This window comes from Pelodiscus sinensis, chromosome 6, assembly GCF_049634645.1.
Source record: "Pelodiscus sinensis isolate JC-2024 chromosome 6, ASM4963464v1, whole genome shotgun sequence".
Classification (NCBI taxonomy): Eukaryota; Metazoa; Chordata; order Testudines; family Trionychidae; genus Pelodiscus; species Pelodiscus sinensis.
Window position 1 is genome coordinate 117,085,384 of NC_134716.1, and position 17,974 is coordinate 117,103,357.

The 17,974-nt window shown below is 44.2% G+C and overlaps 1 protein-coding gene across 5 annotated transcripts in view; it reads left to right on the plus strand.

Moving 5' to 3' along the window:
* ZBTB7C (zinc finger and BTB domain containing 7C) overlaps positions 1–17,974 on the plus strand; it is a 320,248-nt gene that overhangs the window by 287,402 nt on the left and 14,872 nt on the right. For all 5 annotated transcript variants that reach the window (XM_075932699.1, XM_075932697.1, XM_075932700.1 and 2 more), the window contains one exon: positions 15,273–16,469. In XM_075932699.1, the coding sequence (XP_075788814.1) occupies positions 15,289–16,469 (1,181 nt within the window). In that variant the 5' untranslated portion in view covers positions 15,273–15,288. The remainder of the gene's footprint in view (positions 1–15,272; positions 16,470–17,974) is intronic.

Here is a 17,974-nt window from a genome sequence, read left to right on the forward strand (position 1 = left end):
TGTCATTTTAGCTTTTGAAGGGCAGAGGGCCAGCTTTACCTCTGGTGTCGATCAGTGTTGCTCCATGCCGTGACACCTGTTTATACCCAGTGACAATCTGGCCCACATTTATGAAAACTGTCATCCAAAGATCGTTCATATCACTTCAGTGGCAACTGTTTTCATAGTGTTATAATAATTATCCAAAGCAATGCACCTTTGTACTTGTGTTTAGCCCTATTTGTTCAGAGGGGCAAACTGAGGCAGGAGAGGTGAACTGACTTGCCTAAGGGCACCCAGGAAATCACTGGCAGAACAAGGAATAGATCTCCAGAATTCTATTTCCCGCCATCCTGGACAACAGCATAGCTAATCTAAAAGTGATGACCAGGAATTATTAAGCTGCAGTCAACATATCTCTTAGGCCAGATCTGCAGTATACCTGGAAGGTTGGGTTAAGGTACAGAATTCCAGCTACGTAAAGTATGTAGCTAGAATCAGTTTACCTTAAGCCACCTTGGTGCTGTCTTCATAGAGGGAGGTGCTTCCCTTCACGAGGAGTACAAGCACTGACCAGAGTTGCCCTCAGCATTCCATTTAGCAGGTCTTAACTAGGCCCACTAAATCAAACACTGGAAGATCAATCCCCAGCATGGCAAGTGGAGACATAGCCTTAGAAAGTGACTGTTGCAGTTTGACAGATTAGCCTACTCTTGCATTCATGTCTTAATTGCCTCATTACCACAATGAACAAATACAAAATCATACCTTTGTAGGCTGATAGGTGTAGCAGGGAGTGAAGCAAAGGGACAGGCCAAGTAGAGAAACAACCTAGTCTGCTCAGAGAACAACAGAAGGAGAAGCATTCAGAAAGTCCATCCACTTCTGCATCTAGCAGTCAGTTTCAACGCTGGAGGAAAGGCTTTGGAATGAGAGGCAGAGCTAGGGCGACTGAACTGCTGCTATTATTATTTATGAGGCACAACCAGTGTCCACAACATTGCACAGTGAAGGAAGATGAACTTAGAGCAGCTTCCTACCCCTAGGAGCTAGGAAGACAGCAGCAGCAGCATGCAAGCTAAAGCCAGGGTGAGGAAGGTACATTCTAAGCCTAGTGCTTTGCCAGATTGGTGGGATTCAGGTTTGTTTGTTTGTTTGTTTGTTTTGGTTTTTAAAACCATGTGTCTATATCTGGGGTTTTAGACCTGCATGCAACTTGCTGAGGCCGTATTTCTAATTCTTACTCACTGAGAATGATTGATGGTGTATAGGACAGTGGCATGACTCAGCAGCAGAAACCCTAGTCAGCAATGTTTTCTCCTCAGGAGAGGTTATTTAATGAGGAAAGCAAAGGAAGTGAATATGAGCAAACAAAAAAGAAACTCCTCCTCTGAAGTTGGGGATTCATTCCAGATCTCTGACTTCTGGGTCTGGCCCATAATCTTTCCTCTGGAATTCTCACCACTGTCTCTCCCAAGCAGCCAAGGGATAACCCTTCCCTTTAGCACTGGCATATGGAGCGGCTGCAAGGTAGCTGAGTTTATCCCTGTGGTGAACAATGTGCAGCGCAAGGGCCTTATGCAGCTCATTGGGATTCTATGTGGGGCCCATGAGACATTTTGTTTACCGTGGCCCACACAAAGGTTGCCAATTTTGCTCGTTTCTGTCCACGTAGGTTTGGGTTTTTTTCCTACCGGCATTACTAAAGTGATAGGCACTTAAAGCAAGGGCGTGTGAAGTGAGGTGCGTGCTGATTGCTCATAACTCTGACGGTGAGAGCCCTGTGCTCCCTCTGCATCCAATGAAAGCACTGTTCTGGTTCAGCTGGAGATTCTAAGTACACAAGCACAGTTAGCAAAGCTACCATATCCTGGGAGACCATCTTGGTTACAACAATCTTGCGGCCCACTGAGATGGAGGGCCACTCACGTAGCCCACTCACTAGCCTAGGTTGCCTCTCCCTGGTTTATCTCTTTGTTCTGTCAGGACCATACAGAGTCAGGCTGCATCTAGACTGGCATGATTTTGCGCAAATACTTTTAACAGAAGGGTTTTTCCGTTAAAAGTATTTGCGCAAGAGAGTGTCTATACTGGCATGTGCCTTTGCGTAAAAGATTTGCTTTTGCGCAAAAGTATCCGTGCCAGTGTAGACGCTCTGTTGCGCAAGAAAGCTCCGATGGCCATTTTAGCCATCGGGCTTTCTTGCGCAAGAAATTGATGTACCTCTCTACACTGGCCTCTTGCGCAAAAACACTCGCGCAAGAGGACTTATCCCCGAGCGGGAGCGTCAGAATATTTGCGCAAGAAGCACTGATTTTGTACATTACAACATCAGTGTTCTTGCGCAAATACTCGTGGCCAGTGTAGACAGGCGGCAAGATTTTGCGCAAAAGCAACTGCTTTTGCGCAAAATCTTGCCAATGTAGACACAGCCCCAGTGTGACAAGGATTGGGTGGAATTTAGGTCCAAAATGACCGATCATTTGCTTCCACTGAAAAATGATTTGTTCTTATATTTGGAGAAAGTTTTGATGCTTTTGACTTAGCAATACATGGTGGAGAAGGTCAGAGGTGGGAAGAAATCACAGAAAACTTTCATTTTTGCCAGGAAATGTCATTTTGACACTTCTCACAGATACTGTCAGACTCTTTAATATGCTGAACAGCATTCAGAATGAGTGTGTGTTGTGGCCAGTGGCTAACATCTCACTCTGCTGGTGGTTTTGCTTTGCTGCACATAATGTATTCCGTAGAATGTGGTCTCGTGGAGGAATAGTCACTGGCGGAAGAACGTCTCATGACAAACTGGTTTCCATCTAATTGCCATTTTCTCAATAAAAAATGCTCCCCGAATGAAACAGCTGTCAGCACTCACAGGATCTGAGGGGTAAAATTATAGCAAACAAGAAGACAGGAAATATAAATTTGGAAAAGGGAATTCTTGGACAATTTGCTTGCAAAAAAAATGTTCTGAATTATAATAATATTACGTGCAAACATGCTATTAAGTTTGAAAATTGCAAACTTCCGGCAAAGGATCATGCCGTTAGAATTTTAACCATTGTGTACTTAAAGAGGCAGCATTGAGATTCAGTTTTGATCCTGCCTTGCCTAGACAGGATGGATGGTAGAGAAGCAGAATTTGGGCAGGTATGAAGATAGAGAAAAAAGAAAAATTCCCCAGTCTCAGGTATTTTGAGGATGAACTCAACGGGATGCTGTGTGATGTTTTTATACCTTGCCTATTCTTTGGGTTGGAGCAGACGGGCAAAATGGAAAGAAGCAGGACTCACCAGCCATGGTACGCTGATGAGAAGTCTTATATACTGCCTGTCAGCTTTGACAGTGCTCCTGAGCCAAGGAAAGCCATTGCTGCAGCTTTTAGCTGCTAACCGGTGCTGTGCATTGTATTTGAATTGCTCCTGGTAGCCTTTTATCTCTGCCTCATTTCTGGCTTTCTAGGATGTATACCCTGGAGATGGTGAAGATGAGGAAGAAGATAACAAAGGAGAATGCTGAGGTGGTGCTGTTTCGCCTTGTGCTGCTCACAGGGAGTTAGTTACACATAGCTGCTTCTAGTCATCCCACAGATTAGCCCAAACCAACTCAGCACTGAACTTTGAGGAACAACCCTCAGCCCTGCTTGTCAAAACCCCAAGCTTTGCGAAAATTCAGAGCCAGGTTTGAAATCTGACAGAGCAGAACAAGCCAACAGCTACCTGGGACTTTTGCACATCAGGGTACTCTGAACCTCTAGGTAATACCTAGAATAGAACTCATATCCTCCTTTTTCTAATACAGCCCCTTGTCACTTGACCTCAATGGGACCTCAGTCATAAGAACGGCCAAACTGGGTCAGACCAAAGGTCCATCTAGACCAGTATCCTGTCTGCCGGCAGTAGCCAGCACCAGATGCCCCAGAGGGAGGGATCACAACAGGTAATCCCCATGTGATCCTCCCCTGTCACCCACCTCCAAAGAAATAGAGGCTAGGGATACCATTCCTACCTCTCCTGTCTAATAGCCATTGATGGACCTAACCTGCATGAATCTATATAGCTCTGTTTTGAATCCTGTTAAAGTTCTAGCCTTCACCACAACCTCTGGCAAGGAGTTCCACAGGTTGACTGTGCTGAGTGAGGAAAAACTTCCTTTTGTTTGTTTTAAACCTGCTGCCTATTAATTTGATTTGGTGACCCTTAGTTCTTATATTGTGGGAATAAATAACGTTTCCTTATTCACTTTTTCCATACCAGTCATTATTTTATAGACCTCTATCATATCCCCTCCTTAGTCTCCTCTTTTCTAAACTGAAAAAAGTCTTTTTAATCTCTCTGCATATGGGACCTGTTCCAAACCCCTAATCATTTTGTTGCCTTTTTCTGAACCTTTTCCGATGCCAATATATCTTTTTTTGAGATGAGGCGACCACATCTGTACACAGTATTCAATATGTGGGCGTACCATGGTTTTATATAGAGGCAATAAGATATTTTCTGTCTTATTATCTATCCCTTTTTTAATGACTCCTAACATTTTATTTGCTTTTTTCACTGCCGCTGCACACTGAGTGGATGTTTTCAGAGAACTATCCACAATGACTCCAAGATCTCTCTCTTGAGTAGTTGTAGCCAAATTAGACACCATCATATTGTATATATAGTTGAGATTATGTTTTCCAATGTGCATTACTTTACATTTATCAACATTAAATTTAATTTGCCATTTTGTTGCCCAATCACTTAGTTTGGTAAGATCTTTTTGAAGCTCTTCACAGTCTGCTTTGGTCTTAACTATCTTGAGCAGTTTGGTACCATCTGCAAATTTTGACACCTTACTGTTTACCCCTTTCTCTAGATCATTTATAAATAAGTTGAATAGGATGGGTCCCAGGACAGACCATTGTGGGACTGCACTAGTTACTAGTTACTCTGTCCACTCAGAAAATTTACCATTTATTCCTACTCTTTGTTTCCTGTCTTTTAACTAGCTATCAATCCACGAAAGGACCTTCCCTCTTATCCCATGACAACTTACTTTACTTAAGAGCCTTTGGTGAAGGACATGATAGTGGTTTTCAAATATCTAAAAGGGTGTCACAAGAAGGAAGGCGAAAATTTGTTCCTCTTGGTTTCTGAGGACAGGACAAGGAGTAATGGGCTTAAAGTGCAGCAGGGGAGGTTTAGACTGGACATTAGGAAAAAATTCCTGTCAGGGTGGTCAAATATTGGAATAAATTGCCAAGGGAGGTGGTGGAATCTCCCTCTCTGGAGATATTTAAGAACAGGTTAGATAGACATCTGTCAGGGATGGTGTAGACGGAGCTTGATCCTGCCTTGAGGGCGGGGGGCTGGACTGGATAACCTCTCGAGGTCCCTTCCAGTCCTATTATTCTATGATTCTATGATTCTATGAAGGACCTTGTCAAAGGCTTTCTGGAAATCTAAGTATACTATATCCATTGGATTCCCCCTTGTCCACATATTTGTTGATTCCCTCATAGAACTCTAGGGATATGTCTACACTAGCCCCGTAGTTCGGTCAAAGGAGGCTAATGAGGGCGACCGAAATTGCAAATGAAGCATGGGATTTAAATATCCCACGCTTCATTAGCATGTTCCCAGCCGGTCGCCATTTTAGAAATTGACTAGCCCTAAATCCATTTAACTGTTAAACCTCATTGTAGGAGGAATAACAGCTAATTAGATTTAGGGCTTTAATTCGGAATCCCATTTCACTGCCACGTGTAGACGCGGGCAGTTACTTTGGGCTAGTCAATTTCTAAAATGGCGACCGGCCAGGAACATGCTAATGAAGCGTGGGATATTTAAATCCCGTGCTTCATTTGCAATTTCGGTTGCCCTCATTAGCCTCCCTAGATCAAACTAGGGGGCTAGTGTAGACATATCCTGGCCTAGCAGATTAATAAGTCATGATTTCCCTTTACATAAACCATGTTGACTTTCTCCCAACAAATTATATTCATCTATCTGTCGTTACTTTAGTTTCAACTAATTTGCCCGGTACTGACATTAGACTTACCGATCTGTAGTGGCCAGGATCACCTCTAGAGCCCTTTTTAAATATTGGCGTCACATTAGTATCTTCCAATCACTAGGTATAGAAGCTGATTTAAAGGGTAGGTTACAAATCACAGTTAATAGTTCTGCAATTTTCCATTTGAGTTCTTTCAGAATGCCATCCAGTCCCAGTGACTTGGTACTGTTAAGTTTATCAATTTGTTCTAAAACCTCTTCTAAAGACACCTCAATCTGGGACAATTCCTCAGCTTTGTCACCTAAAAGGAATGGCTCAGATTTGGGAATCTCCCAATATCCTCAGCCATGAAGACTGAAGCAAAGAATTTATTTAGCTTCTCCACTATGACTTTATCATCTTTGAGGGCTCCTTTAGCATCTCAATTGTCCAAAGGCCCCACTGGTTATTTAGCTGGCTTCCTGCTTCTGATGTACTTAAAAAATATTTTACTATTACTTTTTGAGTTTTTGGCTAGCTGTTCTTCAAACTCCTTTTTGGATTTTCTTATTATATTTTTATACTTAATTTGACAAAGTTTATGGTCCTTTCTATTTTCCTCACTAGGATTTGACTTTCACTTTTTAAAGTTATCTTTTTATCTATCATTGCTTCTTTTACCTGGTTGTTAAGCCACAGTGACACTTTTTTGGTTCTCTTATTGACTTTTTTAATTTGTGGTATACATTTAAGTTGGGCCTCTATTATGGTGTCTTTGAAAAGTTTCCAAACATCTTGCAGAGATTTTACTTTTGTCACTGTACCTTTTAATTTCTGTTTAACTAAGTTCCTCATTTTTGTGTAGTTCCCCTTTCTGAAATTAAATGCCACAGTGTTGTACTGCTGAGGTGTTTTTCCCATCACAGGGATGTTAAATTGTATTACATTATGGTCACTATTTCCAAGTGGTCCAGTTATATTTATCTCTTGAACCAGATCCTGCACTTCACTTAGGAGTAAATCAGGACTAGCCTCTCCCTTTGTGGGTTCCAGAACCAGCTGCTCCAAGAAGCAGTCATTTAACATATCAAGCAATTTTATCTCTGCATCCTGTCCTGAGGTGACGTGTACCCAGTCATTATGGGGATAGTTGAAATCCCCCACTATTATTGAATTTTTAAATTTGATAGCCTCTCTAATCTCCCTTAGCATTTCATAGTCACTATGGGTATATCTACACTAGACCCATAGTTCGAACTAGGGAAGCTAATGTAGGCATTCGAAGTTGCAAATAAAGCCCGGGATATTTAAATCCCAGGCTTCATTTGCAACTTTGAATGCCTACATTAGCCTCCCTAGTTCGAACTAGGGGGTTAGTGTAGACATACCCTATGACTGTCCTTATCAGGTGGTCAATAGTATATCCCTACAGCTATATTCTTATTACTGGAGTATGGAATTACTATCTATAGTGATTCTATGGAACATTTTGGCTCATTTAAGATTTTTACTTCAGAAAAAATCATGGGATTGGCTGCGCTTTCACAAATATAGTTTCTAGGGTGTGGCTGGGGTAGGTTTAAAATCATCGGCTTGGCTGGAGTCCTGCCGGCTGAAAGGAGAGACAATCATTAAATTTTACAGCCAGCACTGCTTGTGTTTGTGTGGCTGGGTGTGTGGGTGCAGGGTGGGAGGAGTTTGACTTCTACTGCTGTAAAGGTGGTACAACAGTCCCTTTGTTGTTTTGTTTGCTGTACAGGGATATGAGACATGGCTGATCAATGCCGATTTGATTCATTAGAGGGCAGCAGACTCAAACACACTAGCCAGTTCATTCTTCAGCCTCCTTGAAACAAAAGTGATAGTATAAATTTTCTTAACATAAGTAAGGTAACGGACCAGTTCCAAGTGCCCTTTTACAACACTCAGCAATTTAGTCATCTGTGATTTACCAGGCACCATTAACAATGAATGTACAGTCTTGCAGAACACAAGCGGGATATCTCATAATCACCTATTAAGCAAACTCTGCAGAATAACCCAGACTTCCATTTCACCTCACAGAGTCTAGACCATTTCTACCATTACTACTTTGGCAGGGAAGAAACGTTCCTGTTGTCTAATATTAACATTAGTAAATGTTGATGTTTTTTGTATTATTTCTTTTTAAATAATCCAAATGCTAAGACGACATTTCTCTCTCTTTCTCTCTGGGGTCTCCTTTTTGTGCACTGTTGTTTTTTTAATAGAATACTTTGCGGTGGAGAGTCAAAAGTTAATAGGAGGAGGGGGAAGCAAGCAATCAAAAGAAAATCTTCTAGAGTGCAGATTGCAACGCTATGATTGTCAGTGCCAAGACATGGGCTTGGCTGCGCTTTCACAAATATAGTTTCTAGGGTGTGGCTGGGGTAGGTTTACAATCATTGGCTTGGCCGGAGTTCTGCCTGCTGAAAGGAGAGACAATCGCTAGATTTCACCGCCAGCACTGCCTGTGTTTGTGTGGCAGGGTGGGTGGGTGCGGGGTGGGGGGAGGTTGACTTCTACTACTGTAAAAGTGATACAAGAGGATCCCAAGCCAAAGCACGCCTCATTTGGAAAGCTTTGGAACCTAAGGGCAGATTAATGGCCTATGGGCTTTCCCATGGCAGGCTTGAATTTCAGACCTAAGCCAGATCAAACTGACCCGAAATGATTTCCAACCTGACAGCAGCAGTTTCACAGATGGCTCAGGTAGTCTCCACCCAGCTACCTCTTAAATCTGAATTTTAAAATCCCCCAAGCCATTATGAATGCTAGGCTCTGAGGCAGCAGACTTTGATTTTGGAGAGGCCCAGAATGTAGAGCAGATGTGGCGAAAGGTACTTTGACAGCCAGGGAAGATTGAAGGTCTGCCTGGCATTCAGCGTCCTGCCCATGAGAGTATTACTGCCGACCTTGCTTGGAGATGAAGCCTCTTTGCACCACTCCTAATGCCCACGGACACCTTTAGAACAGTAAAGCACAGAGTAACACAAATGCAGTTAACCACAGGAGATGAGATGGCTCCTGCTAAGGCGCCTTTACAAAATCTGGATCCAGTATAAAATAAATACTGCCGTGCACTTGTTTAGCACCTTCCAGCTTGAGGTTTATAGTGTGTTTTACAAAGATGGAGAGGTATCCTTAGGGAAATTTGTGTAACAGGGGCACAGAGAGTAAGGACCCTCTTTTCAGACTTGGCTATGCTTTTGATCTACAAGGCATCTACATAAGTGGACTAATTTTCAGAGCTTCTACAACTACCATGACATTGGCCACCTTTGTCCTAAGGCCCAGATCCTCATAGGCAGGGTTGTCAACTGAAAGAGAGGGGAGCGGCTGCCCTAGGGCCCAGTGATTTAAAAGGGCCTGGGCTCCTGCTGCAGCAGCTGGAGCCCTGGGCCCTTGAAATCATCACCAGAGCCCCACATGGCATGCTGCGGGTTGGGTGGCCAGGTGTCCGGAATTCACCCGAACAGTCTGGTATTTTCACCTCCTGTTCGGTAAAAAAACTTCAGAGAATACCGGACACTTGAGATGTCCAGTATTTTCTGATTTTTCCCCCGGCCAGGAAGCGAAAATGCTGGGCACCTGGCAACCCTACAAACACTCAGCGCCCAGCCTCCCCCTCGCTCCGAACCTCTCCTGGCCCCCAGCACCTCCAGCCCCCATGCTTACCTGGTTCCGCAAGGCTGCCGACATAAAATGGCTGCCGGCAAAAAGACCTAGGAGAAGCAATGCTTCTCCTGGGTCTTAGTGCTCAATGGCTCTCCTGTTCCTATCCCTGCACTCACGCTTTAAAGGGGACATGCTGTTTTAATGATGTTTTATTTTAATTTTTTTTTCCTCTTAATAAGTCTTAAAATCCTTTTTTTCCCTCAACTGCTATGGTCTCCCCTGCCTTTTTTTTTCCCCTTCAACAGAATTTTTTCCCAGTGGTTTGTTTTTTTTTGGGGGGGGGCGCATGTTCGGTAGTTTTGTTTCAACCATCTGGCAACCCTAGCTCCAGGCACTCCTAAAGAACTGGCTGGCAGAGGCTACTCCCAGCACTGTTACTTCTTCAGGGACAGCCAGGCCCCCTCCTACATTGTGCAAGAATCCAGCATATCTCTCCACAGCCCTGCCTTAGGTGCCTAACTCCCATGGGAGGATTGGGGCCTAAGTGACTTCCCAAGGTCACACAGAAAGTTGGTGGTAGAATGGAGAATGGAGACCAGGTCTCCTGGGTCCCAATGCACTAACCACGCTGCCAGGTAGCAAAGTGATGCTGGGTGTCTGAAACTGTGGCCAGTAGCAGCAGCTGCTACCTGCACTCGCTTAGCTCCCTTTAATCTGAGTTACTTGCATTCTTGCAGGAGTCAGCCAGAAATCAGTTTTGTGAAGCACCTCAAGGTGCTAAGAGGAGCCTTGCTCTAGCTAGGCAAAGAATATATTTTTACTTTTGAGATTCGGGGATGGTAGACCCCAAACCTTGCTCATATGAATGGCCGCAATGGGGTTTGGCCCTTTTTGCTACAAGCCATTCTTCAGGGCCTAGGGATCCCTTGATGGCAATGCACCTGTTTACCAGGGAGAAAATGTAATTCTGTGACACGTAATCATTATAGAATTATGCTTTTAGAAGCTGAGCTTTTGTTGTAATAAAATGATGAATGAGTATTGAGCACTCTTGTAAATAGAGTATTTGGAGATACCAGTTAGAGCTTAATTGGAATGCAGTTATTTTAAGCAGCCAACTCACTATTTTTACAATGCTATAATTTTCTATTATAAAATGTATTTTTCTGTTAAACTCCACGTAATCAGTTTTTGGTCTTTCTCTCCCACTTCCTTTGTGTGTGCACTTTCATTTCTTTAAAGGGGTGACATTCATAGTTTGGAATATATGCTGAGGCTGCTGATTCTATTTTTGGATCTGTTATTCTTGGAGAAAACACCCTTTAATTGGGGTGGGGGTGTGTGAAAGAGACAGGAATAGGAGGGGAGCTCTAGGAAGGAAAGCGTTTCACTGAAAGCATCAACTTCAGACCCTTCCAGCTTCTGTCAGTTCCCCCTGGGGCATGAGACTCTTAAGGTCATTTCTAGGATTGGTGTTCTGTATAACAGTGCAGAGTTGCAAAACTGTCGAACTACCAGGCTGGATTAGAGAGCTATTTCTACAAACGTTATACATTTATTTATTTTTTAAATTATGTGGCTCCCCTTCTACTCTCCCAGGATCCTAAAGTGTTATCAGCATTCCTACATGCTTTCAGTAAAGCAGAAATGGAATGAAGCTTAAGAGAAATGCAATGTTAAAATAAATGAAATCTAGTCTCTTTCCTAAAAAGCGAGTTATAACAAGTTTCAGGTACAACATCTGTCTCTCCTTCCCCCTGCTAACTTTTATAGTTTTGCAATTACATTTTCTCTATCCTTTAATTGTTTCTCTCTCTCTCTCTCTCTCTCTTGCTGCTACATAAAAGACCTGCACAAATAGGGAAAACTGATGGATTGTCCAGGAAAAACAGTGAGACTTACTACACAGAGTGTCTTGAAATAAACCGAGTAAACAACCTGAAATAGGTTTTTCCAATTTCTTTCAGCTACAGTAATCTTAGTGGTTACCAGTTGTAGGTGAAAAAAAATTAGACAAGTGTGATTTTTTTTAAGATGATGGTGTCTCTTTAAAGCAAAACTTTAAAATGTAATGGGGCAAAAGAAATTTCATTACCTGTAATTGTTATTAGCATGCAAATTCCTGAGAAGGAAGCCATATCTTCACAACCTTCTTAAAAACTATAATTATCATACACCTGTTTGAATAACTTGGCAGATTCACTTTTGTTTAATGGCAATTTTGTAGCATGTCATATAGGCTCTATTATTGGGTTAATTATGAGGAAAGTTAATTAGCTGAACATGGCTACACACAGAACTGTGTAACAAAGCAATTTCTTACAAAAAACAGCCATGGATCTGTCTGGATCATACAAACATCATGGAATTTCAGACAAGAACCCTTATTTTTCAGATGTACAACACGAGCCTCTGTCATTTGAGCTAACGAGCCCTCTTGTAGCACTTGATGATATTAACTCCTGTTTTCTCTTTTTGCCCAGCCTCTTCAGAGCAAAATCACTTATTCACTCATACATATGATATGCCAGTGTGTTGCAAGCATCACTTTCATCCTTTAAATCAAGATTGGAGATCCTTCTAAAAGAGTAGCTCTAGCTCAAACAGAAGTTATGGGGCTGATACAGAAATTCGTTTGTGAGATTCTATGGCCTGGGTGACACAGAAGGTCAGATTACAAGATCATAATTGTCCCATTTGGCCTTAAAATCTATTAACCAGAAAGCAGGGCACCTAGATTTTATTTCCGGCTCTGACAAGTTGCTGTATGATCTTGGGCGTCACCCTCACTGTTCTTCAGTTTCCCTGTTTGTAAAACTGGGACAAGGGTAGCAGCGTTGTGTGTCTCATGCCACTGATGCTTTTAAAGGCTTTTGGGATTCCAGGAGAGAAGATGTGTCAGCACTGCACAGTTCCTGGCTGGTGCAGAGGTAACTTACATACCTACTGGGTATAGTTCACTGTCCCACGCACGGGCACTTAGACCACTTACAGAGAGAGAGCGCGAGTGAATGAATGAATGAATTTGCTTTATAGCCTTAGCTGAGAGCCCGCTGGCTTTTAGCTCAAACATTAGAGGCTCATGCACTAAGCGCCAGAGGCCCCGGGTTTGGTCCCATCTGTTGGCGTTACACTGGTGCACCCCTCCCTGCGACTCATGTCATCAGTGCTGTTTTGCTAACTAGCAAAAGAGCTTTTCCGGTAGCTGAGGGGCAGGGGCCTGTGCTCTTTGAGACAGATGGAACTCAAGTCTATCCCCACTGCTGCCAAGAGGCTTCATTTGGCCACAGCTTGGTGACAACAGTGAAGTGCTCTGAGGTTACAGATTTTGCAGTGAGAGTTTAGCACTCTCCCAACAGTGCTTTCCTATGGACTGGCCGTTTTTGGCAATGGCTTTTCTTTCATGGACAAAGAACAGCCCCGCATATAAACAAGAGTTTGGGAGGATGTGAGGGATTTGCCTGCTCCAAAACAGGCCTTGGAGAGCAGGCTGGCTGGCACTAGGAAGGAACTGAGGGCTGGAGGTGGTCCAGAGGCAGCTGTTGTGTGCTTAGCAGTGGTGTCATCATTTTCTCAAGGCCTTGGCTTGCCTGCTCCCACATAGTAACCACCAAACACTGGCTTGGGCCTGGGGCTGGACAAAGAGGGGAGAGATAACCACAAGGTCTCACTGGTTATTGATCCCCCCTGGGTGGGAGGAGGAAAGCAGCATTGCATGAGAATTCCCCTCCTTAGGGGAAGACACGCTGGGAGTCTGATCCCTGGGTTCACATCCCGAAAAGCAATGTTTGGTCAAGGTTACGGGTGGCCGGATCCAGCTGTCCTTCCTCAGGCAAAGCCAACAGTTTTGGCTGGGCCACAGCTGCCCAGGCTTTTGCTAACCAATTTAAGCCAACGTGAGGAGAAGGCAGAAGGCCCAGCAGCTTCTTTGATTGCCGAGTGCTCCCCTCTGCCCTCCCAGCCTCAGCCTCACCCTCTCAGCTGTGTAGCGCTAGGAGCACAAGGTGCTGTGCTGAGTTGGAGTGACAGCCAGCAGGGACCCTCGTGCTCCACAGGGCAGCTGAAGAGGCGGTCAACCTAGCAGAGAGCTAAGGGGGAAACACTAATGAGGATGGAACAGGGTGGTGATAGAAAGCAGGGAGGGAAGAAGAGGAATTTCAAGGCTGGCTGGCTGGAGGTGGAAGAAGAGACAAGGAGGTAAGGAACAGGTTGCAAGAGAAATCCAGTGACACGAGCAGTCAGTGCAGGCAGGATGGGAAAAGTGCCTGGAGGAAACCTCCAATTCACCCGCATTTCTACAGCTGTCCAGCAACAAGGGAGTGGGACAGCAGTTCCCCAGATTGTCTTCCCCTGCCTGTGCTTGGAAATATTGCCTGAGTGACTGAAAGGTTGGGGCCTTGGGAATGAAGGAGCATTAACTCTCTCTCTGTTTCTCAAGTTTCTAAAGGGTTAATAGCATCAAAGTGATTCTGGTTGTTTTATACATCTTTTCTGCATGTGACAGTGTTACTATATCTTGAGCCCGCTGGAGGAAGTGTCTCCTATTTTCTAGGATAGTGCAAGTCCAGGCTCTATTGGAACCATTTGAAAGAGGAAATCTCTGACAGATAACACTCTGAGGAACCTATTCATATCAGGTTTTCAGTTTGGCGTGTAGGTTTTTTTCTCCCAAATGCCCTTTTGAAACACAAGCTGCATAGGGGGAGGTGACAAAGGCCTTGGAACAGTAGCAGAGAGGCTTTGATAACACTCTGGGAGAGAGATGTGGCCATCACTCCAAATAGAAAAGCTTTATCCCCATTGATGCTGCAACTCTGATCTGAGTTCCTTGATTCTAAGTTGGTTCTAAGCAGGGTGCATGCCCACAAGCCACTTAGCTAACCCTCAGTTACTATCGAGGGCAACTAATCATGCTGCACCTTTGCCAGTGGGCAAAGCAGGTGCATGGATGTTCACCTGTATACACTGTAGGTGATGGGATTGCTTAACTGGGTTTGCTGCTTAGCCAGTTGGTCAGTCCTCCTTTCTCCCAGCTATTTGTTCGGTAGGACATCCCAAATGTGTGTCTGTTTGCTCTCCTTGTGTAGTCCATTGGATTGTCTATCCCATGCCTGGGCAGTATGGGATAGCTGACTGTGAAGGCTCAGTAATGGTGAGTGTTACAGTGCTAATAACACTGCATGTGAGGAAGAAAACTGGTGACACCATGCTGGTCATTGCATCCCGGGCATGCTTTTGTTATTCCTATTTATTCAGATAGCTACATAAATAGTCATATTGCTTAGCAAAACACAAAGAGCTTAGCATGTAATTCAGGCAACACAAACACAGGCAAGAAATTGGGACTGGGAGGGTATGGGAGACATCGCTGGGGAGAAATCAGTGGGAAGGGATTGGAAGTGGAGGAGGAGAGGGGAAACAAAGGGAAAGAGGACTGGGAGAAGGAAGTGGCGAGTACAGGGGGAAGTGGAAACCAGATCATGGAGGGCTGTGAAGATCCTGACTCTCAGATAGCAGGTAGGGAGCAGTGGAAGCAGATGATTTTGTGAGCAGCCTTTTGGAGAGAGGAGAAGTGAGAAGTGGGGAAGCAAGAGAGAAGAAGAGGTGACTATGGCATAATCAGCTTTACAGACACTAAGATATCTGCTCCCTAATTCCTTGCTGTCTGTATTTTGTTTTAGGGCTCTAAATGAGAATATGGCCAATGGCATTGAAGATCTTATTGGGATCCCATTCCCAAACCACAGCAGTGAAGTCCTTTGCGGTTTAAATGAACAGCGGCACGATGGTCTACTCTGCGACGTCATCCTCATTGTCCAGGACCAGGAGTACAGGACCCACCGGTCTGTCCTTGCAGCCTGCAGCAAGTACTTTAAAAAACTCTTCACTACTGGCACTTTAACAGACCAGCCCTGTGTTTATGAGATTGACTTTGTCAAGCCTGAAGCACTTTCTGCTATCCTAGAGTTTGCCTACACGTCAACCCTCACCATCACCGCCTCGAACGTCAAGCACATCCTCAATGCGGCCAAGATGCTGGAAATCCAGTGCATTATCAATGTATGCCTAGAAATCATGGAGCCCGACAGAGAAGCCGAAGAGGAAGATGATAAAGAGGAGGAAGATGAGGATGATGACGACGATGAGGATGATGAGGAAGAGGAGGAGGAGGAGGAAGAAGTGGAAGATTTTGTGAATCGGGAGAACCTACCAGATGTCCAAGAAGTACGCTGTCACCAAAGCCCTTCAAAGTCAGACCTTACTGAGGAAGCCTACACAGAAACACCTACAGACTTCCCAAACCATTACCCAGCCAATAGCTCTGCCAGCCACTTGGGCATGATACGAGACTTTTCCATCGAGTCCTTACTAAGGGAAAATTTGTACCCTAAAACAAACATTCCAGAAAGGAGGCCAGCCCTATCTCCCTTCCCACCAGGCTTCTTTCCCCACCTGTGGCATGGAAATTTCAGTTCCTTTTCCCCATTAGAAGAGCAGCAAGTGGACAATGGCCCTTTGGACCTGGTGATCAAAAAGAGGAAGATTAAAGAGGAAGAGAAGGAGGAGCTCCCTCCAGCCCCTTTCCCTAATGACTTCTTCAAGGACATGTTTGCGGGCACTCCGGGAGGTCATTTAGAGCACATTAAGGCGGAGAACGACTACAGTGCTTATCTCAACTTTCTAAGTGCCACCCACCTGGGAGGAATGTTTCCTCCATGGCCCCTGGAAGAAGAAAGGAAGATAAAGCCTAAGGCATCTCAGCAGTGTCCCATCTGTAACAAAGTCATCATGGGAGCAGGGAAGTTGCCACGGCACATGAGAACCCACACGGGAGAAAAGCCATACATGTGCACTATCTGTGAAGTTCGCTTTACCAGGTGTGCAGCGGGTAGTATTGCTGGATTTCGCAATGCAGCAATAAAAGGGGGCCAACACCCTAATAAAGCGCTGGTGGATTTATCGAATCCAGCCCTACAGGTTGTTAGTCATAAATGCTATTTACAGCAGCTGCTTCCTGTGTGTGAGCCTATGGCACGCTAGGGCCTTAAGCAGAAGAGGAGAAAGATCTCAGCAAAGCAGCTCCATAGAAACACAGGCATTTAAGGCATGTTGCCTTTGATTACAGAATAAAGTGAATATCAAGGAAACAGGGCTGTCACAAATCCCGCTGATGTCAATGGAAAGACTCCCATTGATCTTAATGGGTTTGGGATCTGCCTCTGGTTATCTATAGGGGTTTGTCTAGACTACAGGGTTTTGTCGACAAAAGTGGACTTTTGTCGACAAAACTATACCTGCGTCTACGCTACCGCCGAGTTCTGTTGACATAACGTCAATAGAACTCAACAGTGGTAAACCTCATTCTACAAGGAATAATGCCTTTTGTCGACAGAGTTCTGTCGATAGAAGGCGTTATTGCATCTACACTGTCCTTTGCGTCTACACCCATGTTGACAAAGCGGCTTGCTTTGTCAACAGAACTGGATGTAGTCTAGATGCTCTTTGTCGACAGAAGCTTTGTTGACAGTATCTGTTGACAAAGCCTCTGTCGACAAAAGCCTGTAGTCTAGACGTACCCCAAGATAGCTACTAACTAGTCAAGAGTGTAAATAACAGCATATAACATTTTCCCGCCAGGTTATTGTTTGCTGATGTGGAATCTACTGGGGAAGCACTGCAGAAACAAGTGTGTGACCAAGGTCGCTGAAACAAATCAATGGATGTTTCTGGCTAAAAGGTTTTTGGCTATCTGGATAATCTAGAAACTGATCCAAAACTTACTGAAATCAATGGGAGTCTTTGTGTTGATTTAGTGGAGTTTGGATCAGGACCCTATTTTCTTGTACTTCCCCAGGAAGCCTTGTTTATACATTATGTCAGAAAGCATGCTAATTGGAACCAGATTAAACATGATTATGGCTTGGGTGTGGACCACAGCCAGCTACCACATGTTCAAACACGACTGTCCTTGTCCATACGAAGGCTGAAATTATGCTGATTGTAACATTGTTTGCTGTGATGTTGTGGCTGTGATGGTCGTAGGAAAGAAAGAAGGTAGGTGAGGTAATATCTTTTATTGGACTAACTTTCTGTTTGGGGGAGAGATAAGCTTTTGAGCTTACATAGACGGACTTCTTCCTAAACCTGAAGAAGAGCTGTGTGTAGCTAGAAAGCTTGTCTCTTTCGCCAACAGAAGTTGGTCCAATAAAAGATATTATCCCACCCACCTTCTCTCTCTAATTATAACATGTTACTTACCAGGTTTTCTAACAGGGTGCATGTTTCCAGTGGAGAAAAGGATGAAATCAGCAAAGACTGGGTGCACACCCTTTGCACCTTGACGTCAACAAGTCCCTAGGAAGATATAAATGAATGGGGAGTG